The sequence below is a fragment of the Dermacentor andersoni genome, chromosome 1, assembly GCF_023375885.2.
Source record: "Dermacentor andersoni chromosome 1, qqDerAnde1_hic_scaffold, whole genome shotgun sequence".
NCBI lineage: Eukaryota > Metazoa > Arthropoda > Arachnida > Ixodida > Ixodidae > Dermacentor > Dermacentor andersoni.
In genome coordinates, this window is record NC_092814.1 from 297,815,288 (window position 1) to 297,838,598 (window position 23,311).

Here is a 23,311-nt window from a genome sequence, read left to right on the forward strand (position 1 = left end):
AGCCCTGGAACGTCAACAGGTATCTGCCAGCAGGTTTCGTTTTCTACGTCGAACCGTTTTGTCGCTGCCGCACTCAGATCTAAAGATATCGGGTGTGTTACACCCGATATCTACAGGCTACAGTTCTTATCCGCAGGGTCTCAAAGTTGTTTTAGCAGGACCACTTGCCGGTGGCGGCGCAAAGAGTGTAGTTTTGTGCAAGAAGGCGGCCGGGACTGGATCTTGGCATTGCACAATTATTGCGCTCTGCAGTGCCGCGCGGTGGTTCGTAAGAGCCACCGCATAAGCACAAAGGGCTAACATTTTTCATTGTATATAACGAACTTCTACAGATAGAAAGCTTATATATATGCAGGAATGTTGTATACAGCCTTTTTGTTCAAAATGTATATTTCTAAATTTTCCAATGTTCTTTTGGTGCAAAGCAGCATCAATGTTTTTATGGAGTTTTCTCATTTTCGTAACAACTTTTTTATTAAATAATTTTTTTCAAACAATTGTTAAAAATGTTCGCTTGAAGATAATACCCTTAGAAAGCACATTCCTTCTACAAATTAATACCATACATTCTATATTAAGCATTTGCTGCAGCAGTAAAAAATAGTTAACTAGACTACCTAAAAAACTGTCTATTTTCCCGTGGAGAGGAAAGTGTTCGGTGAGGTGCAACTTTGGACGACTCGAAAAGTAAAAAATGTACATACACATTATAACTAGTGGTGTGTGACTACTCAAATATATGAATACGAATCAAATTGTAACTGTTCCAATAGTTAAATTTGCGAATCGAATCTTAAGTATTTGCTTACTCGAACATTCAATATATTCAATGAGCCTGCTCGGCGGGTAATATGCGAAACACATTTCAGTTCTACTGTTTCATCATGGTCTAGCACACAGACTATAAATACACAAAGTTTGAATGCCATGAACCTGATAAACACAGCCTTGTTTGCGCCGCTCACCAAAGTTGCATCATGTCTCATTTCCTTCAAAAGCAAAAGTTATAGATCCACTTGAGAGGAATCGGAGACTGCAAATCACGAGCACCAAACAAAAGCGCACCATTGCTAACTGCGAAACCACGCACCACTGCCCGATGGCCGCCACAGCATGCTGCGTCGCGTCGCTGCGTGGCGGGCGCAGGTGGCACTCGCGCAACCTCTTGGCCGCAGAGCCAACCAATTTCTCTCCTACTTTTGCAAGTGGGATAGAGGTGGTGCCAGTTTCTCTTCCCCTGTTTCCACCCTGCGCTCCACATCGCAGGCTGTTGGCGTCATGTATCTGTATCTGTATCTGTATAACCACCAAGTGCCTCGCTATCGGAAACCAAGCCGATGTGTTCTGCTCCCGAATTTCATCTGCATTATCTGTTGGAAAACGTAGTCCGACGAACCTGCTCTCGGTCAGGGGCGACATGACTGAATGAACGAAAAGTACCATTTGGAAACATTTCGTAAAGAACTCTGCCTAAAAGGCAATGTGTAAAAGCTGTGAAACGAAACTTCGAATGCCGTCGAGTATGACGCAGCCACTTGCGAACCATTTCAAGAACAAGCATTTTTTCTTTACACAGTGTTTTTGAGAGACAGCGGGAAGCAAGGAAGACCAGACGGTGCACAGCCGCTCATCAAAAGTGTGCTGAAGTCGGGCAAAGACCTATCGCAGCGCAAGAGAACGGCGATAACCATCAGGATTGGCCGAATGCTGGTGCTCAACCTTCAGCCTTACATCTGTGTCGAAAATCAAGGTTTCAAAGAGCTGATGAACCCCATGGAGCCGTTGTACAAGATACCCAGCCACACAACGTTTTTGAGGACAATCATCCTGGAGTTGTACAGAGATACAGTCAGGGCTGTCAAGGAGAGAATGCATGTGGACTTCCAGGAAGGCATAGAGTCGATCTTGTTTACGAGTGACATGTGGACGTCGAGGTCTAACCAAAGTTACATCAGCCTCACCTGCCACTGCTTAACCTCGAACTTCGAGATTAGAAGCTTTGCATTGGACAACCAGAGTGTGACCAAGAGCCACACTGCTTGCAACATCTTGGAGCACCTGCAAGCAATGATGGATAACTGGGAGCTGCCACCTCAGAAAGTGCCAGTCTATGCGGTGATGGACAATGCACGAAACTTCCGTGCGGCCCTTAGGGGCATTTCTTGCATCCCAATGCAGTGTATGGGCCATACACTGCAACAAGCTATAAAAGATGCCAAGGAAGAAACAGCAGGAGTTCCTGCCATTCTCAAGAAGTGTCGCACAATCCTGTGGCAAGACTGCAGGATTGCCAGCAACAGATAGAGCTCTCAGTTTTTGGAACTAATTCAAGATGTGGAAACAAGATGGAACAGTGAGCATGACATGCTCTCGCGTGTAGTGCGGCTGAAAGAAGTCGTCTCTTTAGAGCTTGCCACCTCTGAGACATCTGTGCCCAACCTGACACCACAGGAGTGCAAGAGCAGCGGCTGGGCTCGTGAAGGCTCCTGAACCAATCGCATCAGCGACCAAAGATCTTAGTGGCCAGAAGTATGCAACTTTGTGGTCAGTAGTACCATTTCTCTATGGAACACAAATGGTCCTGAAAGACTGCATTGCAGCCGATGATGATACCTCAGATTTTGCAAGAAACTTGCTGAAAAGCATGACACAAGGTTTCCAGGGCAGGACGAGCAAAAGGAGTATGCGTTGGCAACCGCCTGTGACCCAAGGTTTAAGAACCTTTCTTGTGCTCAAACGTTCCAGGAAACAAAGCTCTTGGAGCTTGCAAGAACTGAGTTACAGAGCTCTCCAGGAGAAGCACCAAGTGGCTGTACTAAAGCATCAACATCTACAGCTCACAAGGAGCATATCAGCAGTGACTGGGACAGCATTGAGAAGCTCGCGGCATCATCAGAAAGAAGACATTCCTCCAAAGCAGCCAACATCAAGGAGTTTCAGCGGTACCTTCGAGAGCCCACTTAAAGTAAGTACCAAGACCCTCTGGCATTCCAGAAAGAAACAGGCAAGCAACACTTCCCAGGAATGTGCAAGATGGCCGTGAAGTAGATGGGCATTCCAGCAACGAGTGTACCAAGTGAAAAGTTGTTTTTGATGGCTGGCAACATTGTGACGGCCTGGAGGGAGAAGTTGACCCCAGATCACGTACAACAGCTGCTTTTTTTTGCATGAGAATTTATAAATATTCGAGCTTCTGCGAAATAATTTTGTTATTCGATATTTGGCTTCTTTTTTTCTTGAGTCGATTCGATATTCGATTTGAGCCTTACTATTCGGTATTTGCACACCCCTAATTATAACACAAATGAATGATGCGTGATGCAGCCAAAGCCATGAGCTTATAACAGAATGTTTAAAGAGTGTAATGTGAGAACTACTACAACAATGCGACAGCCTGCATATACAACAGGGATTGCAGAACTTGCAATAATGGATCACTCCGAGGGGTGGGTGGGTGGTTGAGATGCATGTGAGCATTGAGGTAGCTTTGTCTATGAAGATGGTCTAGTGTGCATGTGCCCTAGTGTATCTTAGTAGCACATCGGACTGTTTCACTGCTTTGCACAGGTGCCTACATTCTATTTAGAGCATGGTTTTTTAAACAACATTCACAGTGTTTTCTGAATGTAGCAAAAAACCTGTGTTATACTGACGCAAATACAGTAAACGTTAGGATATTAACTCTCTCTGTACCGCGGCCATTGGGCATCGTTAGCCCGCTAACGATGGTTTCAAATGTTGCTTTCACGACTTTCCGCGATGCTCACGGACACACTGTGCTATCGGACGCGAAGGAGAACTATTTTTGTTTTCTAAGCAGTTTGCTTTTTTCTCGCCAAGCGGTGATATTTGAAGCACTTTGATGTTTCGCAATCGTCAAAGTAGTAAGCAAAAATGGCCGCCGGCTATCGGTGGTTTCAAATGCCACTTTCGAGACCTTCCAAGCCATTCTTGAACACACGTCACCATCAGACGTGAAGGAGGAGAACTATGTTTTTGTTTTCTAAGCAGTGCGGTTTTCCCCTACCAGGCGTTAATTCTTTAACACACTCCATAGTTTCATGATCGTCAAAGTAGGAAGCAAAAATGGCCGCCTCCGAGAGCGGTGCGTGTGCTTCGAAAGATCGCAGATCTCTTGACTTCGCTGCGTATGCAACCGATTTCACCGATGGATCGAGCAGCAGCGAGTCTGAGGATGCTGCCTTTTCGTTAGACTTTCACTCTGAGAATGATGACGACGCAGGCCGCCCCAGAACATCGGCGGTTGCAGCCCGGCCGGCCAAACTTTAGTGGTTGCATTCAATTTGTGTAGGGGAATACCTGCTCAATTAAACATTTAGATTTTTTTTTAGACATTGCCTATTTGACAGCACTACATTTTGCACATCTCATAATTTTTGTTACATATTTTTATTAGTAGATACAAGCGTGTCTTTACAAAGCTCATTCAATTTCCCCCAAAATTTTAATTCTGGTAATCTATATCTTTTTTATGACATCTCGTTAATAAAACATTTATGAGTGAAAAGTGCATTCATTCCGCTTTTTGTTTATATATTACATAAAATATTGAGTGCAGTAGTTTCATCAGAAAAAAAAAATCTGGCGCAACATATAAAAACACCTATTTTCCCCATGGTAGGGAAAGAGTTAAGAGAACACACACGTTTACAAAAACAGAAGGAGAGCCAAGGTAATTTTGAGAGGTGGACAAAACAAGAAGCATATAAAAGACCAAATGTGTTGAGAGGTGCGTAAATACAGTCAACATCCGATTTTTTTGGACTCCCTAGAGACCCTGGAAGGGTCAGAAAAATCTGACGTTCCGAAAATCAAATGCATGCCTTTAACTGCCCTCAAGGGCTCAAATTACTACAGCCATGTTCAAAATAGCTTTAAAGGCTTGCCAGTACAATTATTAGGCATCTCGGTACTCGTACTGAGACAGGAGACGATGGGTGCACACGTGTATATAAGAAATATATTTTATGTCCTGTGACAGTGGCCCTTTGCACTCTTAATATGCTTCACCGTAAACATTGCACATTTGACCACGTAACACCATTGTATTGCGGCGAAGCTGACTTTCGGAAACCAGCATCAGGCAACGTTATGGACCCCGGCAGTGCTTTCTGCACTTCAACGCCTTCGGCAAGGAGGACAGGATGACAAAGACGGAATCGGCACCATTGCCGACAGTGGCGAATCCTTTAAAAGAAAAGCACGGCACCAAATAGCAGGAAGCTTGATAGCAAACGTCAAAGCAGCTAGGCCTAATTACAGAATGAAATGACTACTGCGGCTGCCAGCAGATTGGCATGCAAAAGCGCTAGTTTGAGGCAGCGAAATAATCAAACTGGCGGTGGTGGTAGCTTAAGTTAATGCTGTTTCAGACCTGCTATCATGGCAAAATGTCTGAAAAATCGGATTGTGAAAGGCTTCAGCGTCCAAGATTTTTCAGACATCCCTATACATTAGTCTATAGGTACGTGGTGGAGCTGCGAAGGCATCCGAATTATCAGGCATGTCCAAAAAATTGGTTGTTGACCGTGATGAAGAGCCATGTTCAATATTCACACGTGGTACTTACTTCCAAAACGAGGTCAATGACAGGTGCTTGTTTTGTTGGGAAAGCAAGTGAAAGGCTGTCTACCACAATGACCCTGAGAAAGTCCATGACGTATTTCCGTGCTGCGTGCTTTGACAAACCTGCATTAGACTCTGAGCTTTTGGGATTTGAGATTATCTGAAATGAAATGGTTAGTCAGGAAAAAGATGAGCAGGCTTGAAAAGATATTGCTGCCAAAAGTTTACAAACAATGTGAATGCTGGTTCACCTGAAAATCGTCGGCTGGAGATGCGACTTCGCTCATGCCATTTGCAAATGGAAACAGCGTGGCTGACAAGGCACACAGAATGTCTGAGCTCATGCACATGTTCATAAAATCTTGTCGGTTATTGTAGAGGTATATGAGAAACTGGATGAGTGTCACAGGGTGTTCATCCACACCCATTGCATTCTCTGCTCGTGGCTAAAAGGTAGGAGAGGTCATACAGAGAGAGACAAAAAAAGATGCGATATTCCAACCATCACAAATAATAACACGAATCAGTAATTTGAAATTGCACTATTCAAATGAATTTCATGCCCCCACATAGTCACACCCATTTAAATAAAGAAGTACACATGGGTGTTCTACAGACCATCTGTGCTAAGGCAGCAGTGTGTTTTCAACCCCAAGCATCTATGGTTGCATTTATTTTTGATAGGCAAACTGGCAAAAAACAAAGTATTTTGTATTGTAGTCGACTATATAGGTACATGTTTCTGTTGTGTTCAAATGCAAGAAAAACACTTCGTGTATTGGGGTCATGCACGTGCTTTCCAGTGTGTTTTGAAGTAAAAATACATTTATCAAAAAATGCTTAAACTGCATGGCAAAGTTGGTGCTAGCTGGAGGGATATACAATTGATTTCAGTTATTTCGAACCAGACGAAATTGACGAAATCGATCAAATTATCCGGCGGGTCGAATTAAACAAGATGCAGAAAATACGCCATTCAGACCAATTCATTTGGCAGTGTTTGCCCGATTCTAATACACCCCTGAATCAAACTCGCGCCCACTTTTTATGTGTCCAAAGTAGTAAACTAACGCAGAAATGACATTAAAGCTCTTAAAGTAGAAATCTGACGCGCACCCGATTTTTTAGCAATAAAGCTTGTTGCGCAACGGCAGCCAGTTTTCTAAAATAAGCTTCGCCACACGGTTTTTTAAGTCAGCTTCGCCGCAGTACATTAATGTTATTCGGCAGAGTATTCAAACGATTCGAAGGGGGTTTTTGTTTTGCGTCTGACTGCCCTGCGCAGGCAATTTTAAGCCCAATTAAAAAAAAAGAAAGAAAAAAGAAGAACGCACGTTAGAATTGGGTAAATACCGTAATCAGACATTGTGAGCTACTATTACTGCTTGAAAATTTTCCAAATACAGGCCGAAAATAGGTGTTTTTGATGACAGATGACGTGTGCTCAACTCACTGACATCTAAGCTCTGCCGAGACAGATGCTGCCAATAAAGTGGCCACTATCGGTGTCACTATAGCGGTCAGGAGCATGTGTGCTGAATGGTCAAGTTGAAATTATCTGGTGAGATCAATTTTAGGATCGAAATAACGAAAGTTTGGGCCTATAGAAATGCATGGGCGCCGGCCAGGATCAAGTTAACCGAAAGTTCAAAGGAGTCAAATTAACCGAAGTCTATGTATATACAGTAAAACCTTGATAATTTGATCTTGGTTTACTTGAAAATTAATTTAATTTGTATAATTTGTGCAATCCAGTAATTTGCAATGCAAATTATATACCGGATCATTCGAAAAGCACACACTCATCTACCCGGATAATTTGCAGTTTCCGGTTATGGACTCCGAGACTGGCATGCTGCAACGTGCTTCCAGCTTTGCATATCTCGGACGTGGTGGCCAGAAATATGGTGGCCATGAGGTGTTTCTAGCTCCTGCAATTGCTTCCATCTAGTAACGTTGATTGCTTCTGGCACTTGCAGTACAAAATGCATGGCCTTCGAGACTGGACTTGGAGAGAACTCATTGGGTTTCTTCCATCATCAGTCCGTGACAATCTCGGACTGCTTGGGACTGCTGTCCCAGAATCTATTTTACTCCGACAGCTTCGGAAGCTCCACCAACTAGTCCGAAAGCTGTCAGAAGTCTGTCTTTCTTTTTTCATGGACTGGAAGTTCTGGACTGCCTGTGGACTGAGAGCTGTCAACAGATTTTTGCTCGAACAAGCGCAAGCAGCTAGCAGATGACGGCTGTCAGAAAAAGATGCGTGCGGCATCTGCTGCCATGTTTTGAAAGATAAGAGAGTCCTTCTGCATACTTTGCACATTCCAGACAGCAAATATTGTACATTCAGCTATCACAATACTTTGTATGCCATCATGCAAGCTTCATAAACTGCGTAATTTTGCAGCTTTAGTCCGTGTTTTTTGAGACAAGTACAGCGATCAGGCACATAGGCTTCCTTTCTTGATGCATTTAGCAAAATCTGTCATGCGTATTACTATATGTGCAGTAAACAGGTGGATTTCGTCTTTCAGGTGAGTGAAATTGATGTGCGAGGAAGCATATCCTTTTCCATATATGGTTTTTTATCGTTTTTTATATATGGTTTTTATTGGTTTTTATGTTTTTTTTTATAAAATCGGAGCTTCGCCAATTGCTGTTCACATCTGTTGATACCTTTCATTGCTAAGTTTGATCCTGCTAAGTTTGATCCGTTTACTAATCCTGCACATCTTTTACCTTTGATGTGCAGGATTAGTAAACGGTGTTGGGCGTTCTCTGTGAGACGCCCATCGGGCCTTTCGTAAATGGTCTCAAGAGCTTGGAGGATATCAGCGGGCGCTTTCTGCATGAACAGCAATATGGTACTATCGCAATTTTGCTTACGTTCGCATGGGAATTGTGCTTAAATTCTGCGGGCAATGAGAGAGCTTAATTACAGTGGTTAAGTGGTATGAAGAGCTAGAGCGCAATGTAAACTGTGATTTTCGAGCTCATTCTATGCGCTCAGGCTGCGATTCTACTATGCAAGCGTTATGGTTGTGTCGGCGATGTGACCGCTGAGGCTGCACCATCTCTGAGGCCATGATAATGAATTCACTGACTAGTGGGGCTATCTACGAGTAGCTACAAGCAGACAACGGCAGCCAGAAGAGTGATTTCCGGTTACGGTGCTTTCGAGTGAAACCTTGGACAGTCCTTGAGAGCTGGATTGTGTGACTACGATGTCCCCTTCTGTCAGGGCTAGTTGGACCGGAAGCCGTGTATGGTTCGCTGACAGTCTGGGACTGCATAATCGAAGAAGCCCACTGGGGCTGCTATTGAGACACTGTCGATTGCACAAGCACCAGATTCTGTGATGTAGGTGCTGATAAGTTTGTGCGAAGTGCCTATGCTGTGTAGCGGTGCGCCTTAATTTTATACGTTTCAGCCCGCTACAGAGAAGCCAGAATCAATATCAGCGGTGATTGAGTCACGTGATGCATGGGCCTTTCGTCTGTCGCGCAGACTGGCTTTACGATAACCCACCTGCCGTAAAGGTGCGATAGCCCATCTGTATTTTAGAGAAAAACTGGAAAGCAAAACTTTCTATGCAATAAATAAGAAACTGCTGCAAAATACAGGTCCACTATTGAATTGAGAACCTCATTGGAACTAAGTACACTAGAACGTCAGTAACTAGTTAGGTTCATACGAAAAATAAAAGAACTTGATTCTATTCAACAGAAATTATATTAAATAAAACATATTTTCAAGACCTTCGTATATTAGAACGGACTATAATCAGTGCTGGCATACTAATTTAGTGTTCCCTTTAATATGAGTCGACCCTACTGTATATCTTGATTTCTATGTACTTAGGTTACTGATAGCTTGCTGCATTATTGTTATGCAATGCTAGAAGACATGTTAGAAGAACATGCTAGGAATGCATGTGCAGCACCATATTTTCTTGTCTAACATTTATAAGCATTAAAGTTGTTGAAAAATTTTCTGATATTTGATATTTGATTTGATATTCCACTTTTGTTTCTTGATTTGATTAGAAATATACTATTCGGTATTCAGACCCCCCCCCTAGTTATTCTAAAGTATTTTGCAAGTTACTTTGTTTTAATGTTTTAGTTACATGAAGTATTGAACACTGCCTATTGAATGCTAACACTGCACACTGGGGCAAAGATGAAGAAAACACAAGTACGCGACGGTACAGACATTTCCTTATGTGAAAGATACCAATGCCCGCATGATGAATGTGTGCGATAGCTAGACCAATGCTAGAGCAATGGTTTGTGGCCAAAACAATATGCAAAAAGGTGAATGAAATACTGCTCTGAGGAGCTGTATTCACTAATTTGAAAACTCAAAGGTTCTCATACATCCAAACAAAAATGTTTGTACTGCTTCGACTGCACAGTACATCTCTATCACTGACTTCATGCTGACTCATAGTCGAGGCGACGGTGCAGCAGTTTTCCCCTGACACACAATACAAGCACATCTAGACAAGCACAGGTCGAAAACTTGCTGAAGAGCACCAACTAAAACTTTGTCAATGATGGATGACCATATTGCAAATTAAGATTCAAAAGGGAGTTCGGTAGGTGGCTTCTAGTCGCATATTCAATCTTTCTTCAGAAATTGCACGGGAAACAGTAATACAGAATTGGCAAGAGCTAGTAGTGCCACAAGAAAAGCAACAACGCGTGTTATAAGGCCGTTTGTAGTGAAATACATCGCAGGGCCTCACGCTGCTAGCAGACGACAGAAAATCATGACCCCAACGCTGTAGTGCTCATGCCAGGGGAGGAAAGAAGCACAAAAAGAATCGTAGTCAGCTTGCCCTGCAAACAGACATCACCATTGAAACACCTATTTTTACACCGTGGGCTGTGCTCACGTGTGGAAGCTGCAGCAATTACAGGAACAGACCGAGCCAGTGTATTGTGATGTCATGACACATGCACCTCCTGGGCACTGAAACCAAAACTTGTTCGTAGAAGCAAGTATTACAGCAAACTGATTAGAGTAATTTAGTGCTTACCATTATTTCCTAAGCTTTATAGGGTCTGGACCTTCATTTAACGTAACAATATGACAACATAAAAATGTTGAGTCAGTACTCCTTTAAAGCCGTCGTTTATGTCATTAAGAGTGAATCTTTGTCATACCTGACTGAGAATGCATCGCACCATGGCCAACAGGACGACAACAAGCTCAAAGTTGATGTCCCCTTGTGCCATGACAGAATGACCAGGTGGCACACCAAACAAGAAGGTCCAAATGTTGTCCAGTGAAAACTGAAAGCACAGTTTCGAGGTCCTTGATTATGCCACCCACCTCTAGGAAAACTTAATACAGCAAATAAAATCACTATTCCCCAAAGGCAGCATACTTGCCAGACAGAATATTCTTACAAAATTTTACAAAAGATAGTTACTAAACTATGTGTAATTAGACAGTGCTGCAGCACAGGTATACTACAGTCTAATGATGCTCATTGGCAAGTGTTAAGAGGAATGCTGCCTGCAATGCTGCCTGCTACGTCAGAGGCTAGGGCCAGGGTAATGTAACAATTCTGTAGAATTTTTTTTTCCTTTTCACACTCCATGAGTGGTCTGAGTGGTGCCCTGCCTGCATTATCACCTCGAATGGTCAGTGGAGTTAAAGGATAAGAAATTAATTAGGGGTGGGCAAACATGAATCGAACACTATACGTGAACTATTTGTATCCAAAAAGGTACTATTCGGTGTTTTTTAGTATTCCAAACTAAGTAAATATTTTGCAATGACCAAATGCCAGTCTGGTAATTGCAGTCAATCTGCTAAACATAATATAGTAAATTATCAGAATTGACACAACAACAAAAGTTTTTGAAGTAATGTGGGAAAAAAATTAGTAATGCAAGCAAGCTTTGTTTTTGGTTTCGTGGCAGAAGCCTAGATGACAACTTCCAAGTTTTGTTTGTAATCTGTCTATTATGTTTTTGGAAGTCTAGTCATGTAGCAGTTTCATCTTTTACCTTACAACCTGCGATGTTTTCCTTGCAACCGGACCTTTTACATGTGTTTATGGGACACATGTACTTCAGCAGCACTTTTCTTTTCTCAATCCAATCCAATTTCTCAATTCTCATCTTATTTTCAGCAACCATTTATTTATTTAGTGTTTTTTGAAAGCTTGTTGTTGTTTGCAAGTACGCTCTAAAATTGGTGAGAGGCTATTCGTGCAATATATTTTTAATGATAATTAGCAATCATATGTTCAAAGCTGATCCTTTGTCACTGATAGCTGTCTTTTTTCACTAGTCAGTAGAGGAGTAGTACATAAATATGCCCAAATAAATATTCCAGCAGTAAGTAAATGCGTCTGTGCTGGAATATTCGACAGTCGATTCAATATTTGATACCTGCAATTCATACTTGAAAAGTTGACATATGGCTACCTCTAAAATCATTAGAATTGATCAAGAGCAATTCTTTAAGCTACAATACTGGCCTAATCTGTACACAATGGGAGGCTTTACAATGCACAATGCCACTTAAACACTTAACTTCCATGAGAAGACTCTAAATATTGATCAATGGTGAGAATTTTTTTTAAAAACCTGCATTTATTTTCCTTCTTTTTTCTAAAGAAATATGATACGTTGAAAATAACAGCAAGAGACGTTGTGTATTATTTATGTATTCGTTAAAATTACAAGGTAGTGCAACCTTTGTCATGAAGAGTTGACTTGCCATCAGCAGTTAAGGTGTGAAGAGTTGAAGATGTACTTTCTAGAGGAGCCGTGACAATGTAAGAAACAGCCAGTGAGCCCGTAAAACACTGATTTCAATAGGCTGCTGACCACGAAGGATGTGATATCAGCAGCTTGTGCATCAGCCACTGCAGCATGCTCAAAAGCTAAACAAAAAAGAAAGAAAAAGGAAGTGATGCAGTATGATGTTGCTAGTATAACACGGTTAAACCTCGATATAAGAACTTCAATATAAAAAAATGCTCAATATAACAAGGTTAACCTTTTCATAACTTCTCATCCATAGAACACCATGTATATTGAACCTCAATATAATGAAGAGTGCTTATACGTGATTTGAACATAATGAAATTTTACTGGTGCCGTGAAGGAATGCTGAGGCAACAATTGGAAACTGGTGTGGATGCAGATGGTCAAATGGTTGAATTACATGTGGCTGCATGTGAATGCACCTCTCTAATAGTGCGCCGCGCAGCAACCACTGAAGCAAAGGAGCGTCATGTTCGGTGTAAATTCAGGCAGACCGCTGATGCCGAGCGGTCCGCTGATAGCGTCGTCTCTCTACAGGCGACACTATCAGTTGCAGTGGCAGTGCGGATGTGAAAGCTTCAGAGGCTTCGCTTATAACGCCGTTGTAAAGATATTGTCGACAAGGCATGAAACTGTATCTTTGGTCGCTGACTCTCAAATTCAACAAAATGAAATTTTGTTTTTCAATGACATTCGTTTTTGCAATTGTGCGATAATTCAGAACATTTTACAGCTCCTTCTGTGTAAGAAAAATCTGTCAGAGACTGTACTTATTATCATAAAAGGTCAAATTTCAATATAACGAAGTGCCAATTTTACCGACTTTGTTATAAAGAGGTTTACCTATATTTTATCTGTATTTTCTTCTTACATCACACCTCTTTTTTATGTATATGCCTCAAAAAACAAAAGTGCGTTTACTAGTTAATGCGAGGTGTTGTATGTGTCATTAGACTGTGTCATGAGCTCATGTGATACGTGGATAACGTTAAATTTCAAAAGTTCTTTTTTGCTATAATTTTCTAATCTGCATAAACATGTACAGTCAAACCTCGATAAGACGAAGTAGGTAAAACTGGCAATTTGCTTCATTATATCGAAATTTCGTTGTATTGAACTTCGACCTTTCATGCAAATAAGTACAGTCGCCGATCGATTTTTCCTACATGGAAAGGGGCTGCAGAATTTTCCAAATTATTGGGCAATCAAAAAAAGCAAATTTTAATGAGAAAACAATTAATTTTGATGAATTTGGGAGTCGGTGACAAATGATACGGTTCCATGTCACGTCGACGATATCTTCACATAGGCGGTACAAATTAAGCAAAGCCAGCCACGCTTTCGCGTGTACTCCGCCCCCGCGGCTGATAGCGTCGCCCGCACTGGGATGATGCTATCATTAAGAACGCCGGCAGCAGGAGCAAATGCTTTGTCGGCCTCTCGCTCCAACGAGTCACTGAAACTCAAGATTACGCAACCTCCAATGCTAAATGTGCGGGAAGACAGCTTACATGATGCCACGCTGTCTTGGCATGCCCACTCTTTGCATATGCGGCAGATTACTTCTAAAGCAGGGTCCGCGGCTGCACATGCGCTCAACTATGCTTACAGACATGCGCCAACTTACACTCCGCCCTCCACGCAGCCTGCTCCTCACGCGCGCTTGGTCGCGTTACCGCGAGTTCGTTCCCTTCCCCCTCTTTCCCTTTGCTCGTGTGTGAAGCCACCATCTGTCTTTCTCAACCTTGCACACTTTCACTCGCACCTAAAGCACAAAGTGTGCGGGGTGCAACAGGAGCTTACTGCACTTGAACTTCATACGGAACGTGATGTGGCTTCACTTCGGCGGTTGTTCTTGTCGTGCTGCAATCGCATACAAGCACACTTCGTTATATTGAGGTTTTAATTACATGATGTTCTGCGGACAAGAGGTCACGAAAAGTTGAATACTTCGTTATATCAAGAATTTCGTTATACTGCAGTTTGTTATATTGAGGTTTAACTGTGTTGGCCTATTTTTGTTACAACAGTTTTTACAACAGCATCTTGGGGGTGGGGGAGGGAGGGAGGGGGGCATCTGTATCTTGTCAAAGTGCCTATTGTATATAGGATGTGAGAGCCTGTCAAGATGTCCCTAAAGCAGCTTTTTTTCTCTCACACTCTCACGTCCTTGGAACATGGAATAAGGTGAATTGAAATTGAAAAACCTGACCTGCAGCCCACATGGAATGCGACTGACGGGGCGCCCCATCAGCATGGCAAGAAGCAGGAAGTTGATATCCGGCACTGTGACATGCTGGCACATGAGCCATTGGAGTTGCTGGAAGCCTGGAATTTGGTAAGCCTCCACCCTGATTGACTGGCTTACATTGCCTTTGTTGTTGGCTGTTGACACGTTAAAGCCTACAAAAAGCAGTCAAGACAAAGGAGAAAAAAGGAAAAGAAAGAATGCTTGCTTCAGAGTGCTTCTGCACAGAACTTTCTACAGTGAAACTTGCACGATGAACTAAGCTGACAATTCACCCAAGATAGAATGTGAGAGGGGCCTTGAAATAGTTTTTGTTGTAGGCTTAGACAAAGAGGGTATCTCTCAAGGAATACTTTCTCACGAGAATTTTGTGCGAACATGCTATAACAACACAGGTATGAATGGTTAAACATTCAAGCCATGGCGTTCCCTATCAATTTTTATCCTGTGTGGCCATCACTGTGTCCTACCGCCTTCAAGTGGTGATGCAAGTGTTACCTGCTTCAGGTTAATTTGAACTGATTGTTTTCATGTCTCTTTCCTACGCAGTTTTTAATGCTAAGCCTGGGCTACATGGAGCAAAATTGAAATACAAACTGTGCGCGGAGGACCTAGACGTGGCAGCACTACGTACAATGTTTGGTGGCTCATTATTATTACTTTTGTTTTGATACTACATGAAGCAAAAAGAGACTGATGCCACTACATTGTTGCAAGCGTAAATGCAATGTATAAACAACAAAGTACAGTGAAAGCTCGTTAGACCATACCCGTTTTAACAGTAGTTTCGTTTTAAAAGTAGTAGTCAAATCCCCGACTCAGTGGCCATTGAACATAATGCGTTTTGTATTTGCATAAACCGTACCAGCTTATTGTGTACGTATCTGTAAACACACAGTGTTTCCATCACGCAATCATGACGGTGTGTCATCCCCATTGGGCCGCCTGGCAGAACAACAAGCCTCAGAGATCAGAATAATGGCCTCCAAGCGCCCTGTGCGTTTGCATGTGAAGCCACATCAACATCAATATTACTTCAGCACCGTGCCAGAGGGTGTTGTGGTGTCGTGCAAGCTAGGACTCACGTCATGCCGAAGCTCAGATAAAAAACACCGGGTGCTCAGCATAGAAAAAAAATTGGACATCGTTCGTGCTATCAAACATGGCACAAAGAAGTTGGCGCTTGCATGCGACAGGAATCTACCGCTGGCTACGGTGTGTGGCATTTGGAATGCGAAGAAGTTGCTCGGCAGCGCTGCTGCGACTGCGAAAAGATGTCGGTTCCGAGGTTCGACTTTTCATCCTCGTAGCCTCTGTTGTTGCCAAAGTGTTGCCTAACGACAGTGATGAAGACAATACAGAAAGCGGCAGCACGGGTGATTCAGGCCTGACAATGGCAGAAGCTGCGTGTTATGTCAGCCTCATGAATGCAATCGTTGCGACGAGAACATGCAACGCCAATGAGGAATCTGCCATGCGATCGTTTTCCAAGAAGAGGAGGCTGGCTGAAAAGCTGGCTTGAAGCTACAGCAAGTTTGAGGCCGCTGTCGTTGCTGCTAGACCACCGTGGCATCAAACGAAAATAACAGACTTTTCTCGCGCAAAGTGAACAAATACTGCATATTTTTGCCCTTTCATTGCACTCTCTCTGAGTTCTGTTTTTGACAGGTAAGTGGGCAATCTCATGCTATTTCAGTTAAGCCGTACTACCGTTTAGTACATACTTTTTCTGAGCTCCGGTCACCTACAGTTTAACGAGGTTTCACTGTAGCTGTTTCTGGTATTATTCTGGTTTGATAATCGCCTGATGAACTTGAAAATATCTAATACTTATGTTTATGATTGTCTCTACATTATGCTCAAAAGCAAAACAAAAGCACTGCCGCTAACTTGTGAATGTGGTGAAGTGGGCTATAATAATGTTTTCACTACTCTAGAATCTAAAGAAAGAAGAAATTACAGAGAAAAATTACAGGACTATCTAAGCTACACTACTCTGAAGACAATTATTTTTAACAATTTTGCACTTGTCAATTTATGCACATTTCATTAAAAAGGTCAGCACACTACAATAGGGGAGTACAATTGGTGCTTACTTTCGTTAAAATGCAGAAAAAAGAGGGAGCTGTGTAGCAGCTGCCAATCACCACGCCAACAACACGCCAGCCTCCGACAAAGGCGTCGAAGTGCTTCTGTTTCTCATGGCTGTGCGCCAAGAGCCGTGTGGCCCGATTGATGCTGATGATGATGTGTGGTGTTTAACGACGCAAGGGTCAGGTATGACCAAAGAGCGCCATGACGCATGATGATGTGTTGTCAATGAATTCTGAGTAAAGTGGAAAATTGAGTGCTAATGGTAAGTGCTACATGCCTGTAAAAAAGCCTAAATATCTGCCACTGTAAATAGTGTAATACATAGCTGTTAAAATAATGACAATGACTAGTGTGCGCTATGACAAAGATTAACTGATAGCAGGAACTAGAGATGCTCAAGGATGTGGTACCATTATGGTTGAGTTCTTGTCTCCAGACGTAGTGCAGATCACTGCGGTTAGCCATTGGCCATTTACTGCCATCAATGTCAGTTATTTTATTTGAGGTCCACCTCTTCATTCCTCGGCTAACGCCACAGATGCTTCACACACACATATAGTGGACCACAATGGAGAAAAGAAAACACTACAAAGTAGAGAAAGCATTCACCCAGGAGAACCGTCGTCCTATTCTGGAGCACAAGGTCAGTCTCAGTAAGCCAGCCGCCATTGTGGGACGCCTCACGATAACGCTGCATTAAGCTTGGACAGCTGAGGAACACAGTGAGGCACTGCAAGGCTAGCACCACTGTGGTTGGATGCAAATGGCTCTGCATGAACAACATTAGCCAGTCCATGCCCAGAACTCGGGCTACCTCCTCGCAGAACCTACAAGGAAAAAAGAAAATTAGGATACAGCATTGCTCTAAATCTGACCATGCATTTAACAACACTAAAGATAACAAGATAAATAAATATTATAATGTGAACAAAATGACTAATATAAGTGTAGGCATGGATGGTCTCAATATAGTCAATGTTGGATCTAGCTGAAAATGCAGTCTAAAAGCAATGCTGGATAGTTCCACAAACATTTTACTTCTTGTAAGTGAATAAGTAGAACAACAAAGTTTTTGTAAGTAAATCCAATGTTCGTCCTGCAATTACTCTGTATCGCTTGTAAAGCTACACTTAAATCCAAGGTTTGTCCTACTACTACTTTGTATTCCTTGTAAAGCCACACAACACTGCTTTTCAACTATAAAGTCTTTTGATACAATGTCTTATTGCAGCATGATAAAGTGTTTGTAACAGTGATGCATACTACTGCAGTACTAGATTCGGCTGTTTGACTACTTTGAGTCAATGCATGATTCCTTTACGTTGCGTTTACACCTTCTACCCCCTTTCAAACTCCAGCATGTCTGTATTCTCTCTGGGACAAAGAAAAGTTTGATCTTCTCCAATACTCAATCATTTTGTGGTTCAGTTTTCCACAATGTGAGGAGAGAAAATTAGGGAGAAGAAAAACAAAACAAATCTCATATCATATCCGGAGCATGGCTTTGAATGTATTGTGACGTGCCTTCCTACACAAACTCCATGTGCGAGGGCGAATCAGAAAGTCTTTGCCTTCATTTTTTTAAGCCAAATTGCAGCTGTAGATACGAAGTCAGCATATCCAGTCCCAGTGGTGGACCTTCCTGGCGTCGCCCACGAGCTCAATGTTGTTTCGGTTTCCCGTCGCCACCTTAAAACATTATGCAATCGCTAGGAAAATGAAAATGTGCATCTTGTGCCAGTCAGTCTCCACCAGCTCGAGGCACGTCACCGTCTCATGCTGCAACAATTCACGCAACACTTCGCATTACATGGATGTCAACTACAGTTAAGTCTTGCCAAATTTTTTGGTGACTTTTGATCATACATATTCTCATTTAGCACATATTTTCTTGCATTTTTTTTTTCCCAAAAACATACAAACAAGGTTCTACAGTACATGCAAAGCCCTACAAGACCCTATCCATGCCAATTTTAGAATACTACATGAATTCTCGGATGCATGAGCTTCTTAAAAAAAAAAAAAAACATGCTAAAGACAATAGCTCACTTACGGGACATTAACATTTTTTGAGCCCTGATAAGTCATCAGGTGCAAGATGTGTAGGCAGCGGTTTCTTAGGCACACATGATGTATCAGGAGTGAAGTGTCATCCATTTGAGCTACAAAAATGAACAAGCAGAAAATAACATGAGAAAAAAAAAATTGTGTGAAGCCTCATGTACATTCTAAAGCACAGTACAATGCAAAATTACGACTATTTGATAAAGGAAATGTAAAAATGTGTGACATGTCACCATACCTGCATTTTCTGAGGTCTCCACATCCCTTTTCAAATTAAGTGGCTTCTCAGAAACCATAGAGTTTGGAAGTGTTGAAACCATGAATTGACCAAACCTTTGGAGCAAAAGGAAAAAAAAAAAAGGGGGGGGGGGGGGGCAGGGGGAGAGAAAATGAGGAAACAATTTTGGCATCCTAATGAAAATAGGAAGTTTTCAGTTGGGAAGTGCAACTGATTGTCAGTTCCTGCAATTATATTCTAGGAAACTCGACAAAAGTTGTGGTCCTAACACAAATGATATATGATAGCAAAGGCACAATCACATGAATTAATCTGAAGGAGAGTAGGGCACAGATCTCAATTACAGCAGCAGCAACCAAATATAAATAACAGGCTTAGTGAAATCAAGCACATTAATAAAAAGCAAATAAAAAAGTATATTGACAGAGAATATATGCATATGAGACTATTCATTTGATAAAAATTTTACATATACGAGTTATTTTCCTTTTTTGACTGCATTTGCTCTAGATGCCAAATGAAATGCCTAGCTAATATGTGAAGCAAAACTAAGTGTTACAAGCGAAGCATACAGACCTTGAAATAAATAAAGAAAAATTACCTATTGGTTGAACCTTCTGGCTCTACCAATGCAGTCTAGAGCCAAAAACAAAGGCTTGATCAAGGATTCAATTGAATATACCTCAAAATGTCGCCACTTCTGTTGGTGTTTTGAAGGAGTGTCTTGAGGAGATTACAAAGAAGCCGGATAGTAGATGGGGTGAGATAAGGGTCCCGCAGCATCATGAGCACCCTAGTCACCATCTCCAGGTCCCGCAGGATTCGCAGGTTGGCCTTCTGCTCACTGAGAGCAGAGGCAGAACAAGTATCACTAGAGGGATGAGGAACTGGGACTGCAAACACTTGGTGGGATGCTAAAGAAAAATACTAGCTTTAGCTTGTCCGTATTATTCTCTGGTAACCTGGTACTCTTCATGGAGTACCAGGTTAGCAGAGTCATGTGTGGCAGTAGTAACGCTAGTAGTGAGTAGTGACATCGTGTGATGCTTTGTTGAACCAGAATGTGTTCGAAGCATTCTTGTGCTATATGGGTGTTCTCCTCGAAGGAAAATAAAGAAAGGATAGCATGTTAATGAATATGTCACTGCAGACACTTCAGAGCAGCACTTAAGTATAATATGGTTAGTGACTGTAACAAAGCCGTGTTTCTCTGGTTATGCTACATGCCAAAAGATGGCACCACCAACTCAGCTGCTCGCACCTACATTCCATGTGGTCGGGTAGTTCATAAGGTGCAATAAATTTAAGGACAAGCTAAGACTCTCTTTTAAGACAACCTAGGTTGGTAGACTATATTTGAGACAATCCAGAGGCTAATTTATCAATTTCATCACACGTAAAAGGTTGGTGTGTCAGAAAACGATGCTAAGAAAAGAGACAGGTGATCTTGCCACATTAAACTCCTAAAGCACATCTTCATGACATCACAGTTTTTGATAGCTATTGGCCAAGGCTAATCACAGTTGTTTACTACAAAGAGAATCAGCACATGACAATCAGGAATGAAGGAAAATTCAACCTGGCAACTATTGGCTTTTTCTGCAGAAAAAAAGGACGCTGCATTCATCAAAAATAAAATTAAAATCCCCCACGTTGTACAATAATATTGTGGGTGCCACGGTTTGGCCAGGAGAGAAATCCAGAACAGGAAGTAACAGTTTTCAAGCATGTTTCTATCTGGTAGCAAGCAATTTTTTTCCCATTGAACAAGTGCTAAGAGAGTTTCAAAAGAGTAATCTGCCAATGTAGACTTACTTATTGTTCACCTTTTGTGCCTGTTTATAAAACTACAGGTGTACAATTATCTTCAACCTTATTTGAATGCCCACTTCATGGATGTGACATCTGAGCTCTAATACTAGAAGAAAAAAACGTATAAATACTAAAATGCTCACAGGCTGAATGTTTTTAGTCTTCTAACTGCTGGTTCTTTAATTAAAGATGATAAAAAATGTCCGTTTTCTTTATCATAGATTTTTGTAAAAACACTTTCTTTTGAAGGCAGAAAGATTAAAGGGGCCCTGAACCACTTTTTATTGAAGTGGAGAAAGGCATCTAAAGTGAAAATAGGCAATTTCAGAAATACTTTGCCGCAAGAAGTACTTCAATGCATTCAGCAGAAGCAGAGTTATTGGCAATCAGACATGGCCTCTGCTGTGCTCCCGTTCCTTCTTCAATGCCTTGCACTGTGAAGGCTATGGTGGAGTAGGGCGTGCACACAACGCTTCCCCTTCTAAATGTCACTGTGGAGCGCAGTTAAAGTTTCATTTTGGATGTTAATGTAGACGCCATGATTTCCGATGTTGGTGCCTACGACGTGCTAATCATAAGCCAAACATGGTTGTCCTCAATGCGGCACCCTGCTGCGGCCGCGGTATCTACGTTGCATAGCCGACCACAGCGACCAATAGCAGCCGCATATGGGAATTCGCTTTATTACGAAATAAAGCATCCAGAAGAGAGTGAGCAGCAGGCTTTTGCTTTAAAGGAGCATTTGAAAGAAAGGTGACTTCGTGCTCTGCTTGCAAGCTCCATGAACCGCGTACGACGGCAGAACTTGGCCGAGAAGTTCATATCAGCATATGCTACCCACTGATTATGTTATTTCACCAAACCTGAGGGGTGGTTCAGGGCCCCCTTTATCTATTTTTTTTCTTCAGTGCACTCTTTACTTTGCTTCTGGTTATTTTGCAACTGAGAATATAAAAAATAGCTCAAGTGAACTTTTCATCATGGAGGAAGGGTGCGTCATGGGATAAAATTGCAGCCAGAAAAAGTTGGCCCAGCACATGATCACATCACAAAAGTGTCTTCCTACACCATGCTAGCTGCACTCAGCACAAGCTCAATGGGTGCAAGAGCAATATGTGGCTGCTGCACTCTCACATTGCAACTAAGAAAATAAATTTATGAATGGCAATTAAATGATCAAAGTTTCACAAGAACGTAGGGGAGAAATGTGCACAAAGCAGTTGGAATAACACCTGAACAAGTGTACACAGATTAAAACCAACCAGAAATCAAGCACACTGGGCGGAGTCTGCCAAGTGCAGGGTCACGTGTTGGGCCAACATTTTTTAGAGAGAAAACGTGAAGTGAATCCCTTTGTGGAAAGTTGGCTTGCGAAAACTGGCTGCGTGACAAAGCTCTTTCCTAGTTCCTTCCTTTTTTTCCTCCATGCATTCCATAAATTCATTGCACGGCCATCTAAATGGCAAAAAGGCACTTCGTAGCAGCTAAGACAAATTGCAAACTTGCAGTTGAAAACTCTGTGATGACTTCTGATCTAAAAAACTGCTTCAAAATTCAAAGTGATGACCGATTACCTGGACTCCGTAATAAGCTCATAGAAGTGCTCATAGAGAGACTTGTGTAGATCCCCTGGTGCATCACGCCATACCTAAAAGCAAAAACAGAGCTTTGATATGTTTATGATGACATGAGCACACACAGTGGTGCACTTGGGAGATAAAGACAGCAATTAGACGTGCACATAAATCAAAGCAAAGCAGTAGTATTAACATCACAATGTGTAGGAGAAGGTCTGCATGACAACAGGAAAAGGAAATTTAACAAGTTAGAAATTAAAGGGTCCAGTAACAAGCAAATATATATACTAAGTTAGTCTACATTCCACCTTATCTTGTGTGTGAAACATGTGTACCTCAAGAGTGCACAGGAGATCTTCAAAGGCAGTCATATTGGGAATGACTGTAGTTTCTCGACCGCTGTCTACCGTGCCAACCAATGAGAAAGCAAGATGGAGAATGTGGCTGTTCAGGAGAGCACTCTTCTTCTTCAGTAGCATGGCCAGGGTCTTAAAAACAAAAAACAAAGGATGCATAAGTCACAAAACAGTTCACATCACAATAACTATCCTTTGTACAGCAAACAACATACATATAAAGGAGTACTTCAAGTCACTGCTTGGAGTGGTGCATTAATTTTCATTTATTTCACTTTAAAAGTACTTTCCTGAATCACATGTACAATGCAGTAAGAGGCAATCAGAAAGACACAGAGAAATAAAGTGGGAAGGTGTTTCTGCAAGAATTCTACAAGCTGAAAATGTCAATGGACTGCAATAGATGACACTGAAATGTGCATGTTAAGCTAACGTCAATGCTCTGTGTTGCGTAATGCCACTTGCCACATAACTATCATACATTATTATACCGGGTGTCCCAGTTAACTTGGACCAAGATTAAAAAAAAACACACAAAAAAAACG

The 23,311-nt window shown here is 41.9% G+C and overlaps 1 protein-coding gene across 1 annotated transcript in view; it reads right to left on the reverse strand.

The window, feature by feature from the left end:
• Positions 1–23,311, reverse strand: part of bchs (WD repeat and FYVE domain containing 3 bchs) — a 255,193-nt gene that overhangs the window by 112,282 nt on the left and 119,600 nt on the right. Inside the window, exons 27-36 of the mRNA XM_050196790.3 lie at positions 22,746–22,898; positions 22,408–22,481; positions 19,704–19,865; positions 19,022–19,116; positions 18,773–18,881; positions 17,329–17,546; positions 14,590–14,780; positions 10,758–10,886; positions 5,838–6,032; positions 5,591–5,746 (exon numbers count right to left, since the gene is read on the reverse strand). Coding sequence (XP_050052747.1) covers positions 5,591–5,746; positions 5,838–6,032; positions 10,758–10,886; positions 14,590–14,780; positions 17,329–17,546; positions 18,773–18,881; positions 19,022–19,116; positions 19,704–19,865; positions 22,408–22,481; positions 22,746–22,898 — 1,482 coding nt within the window. The remainder of the gene's footprint in view (positions 1–5,590; positions 5,747–5,837; positions 6,033–10,757; positions 10,887–14,589; positions 14,781–17,328; positions 17,547–18,772; positions 18,882–19,021; positions 19,117–19,703; positions 19,866–22,407; positions 22,482–22,745; positions 22,899–23,311) is intronic.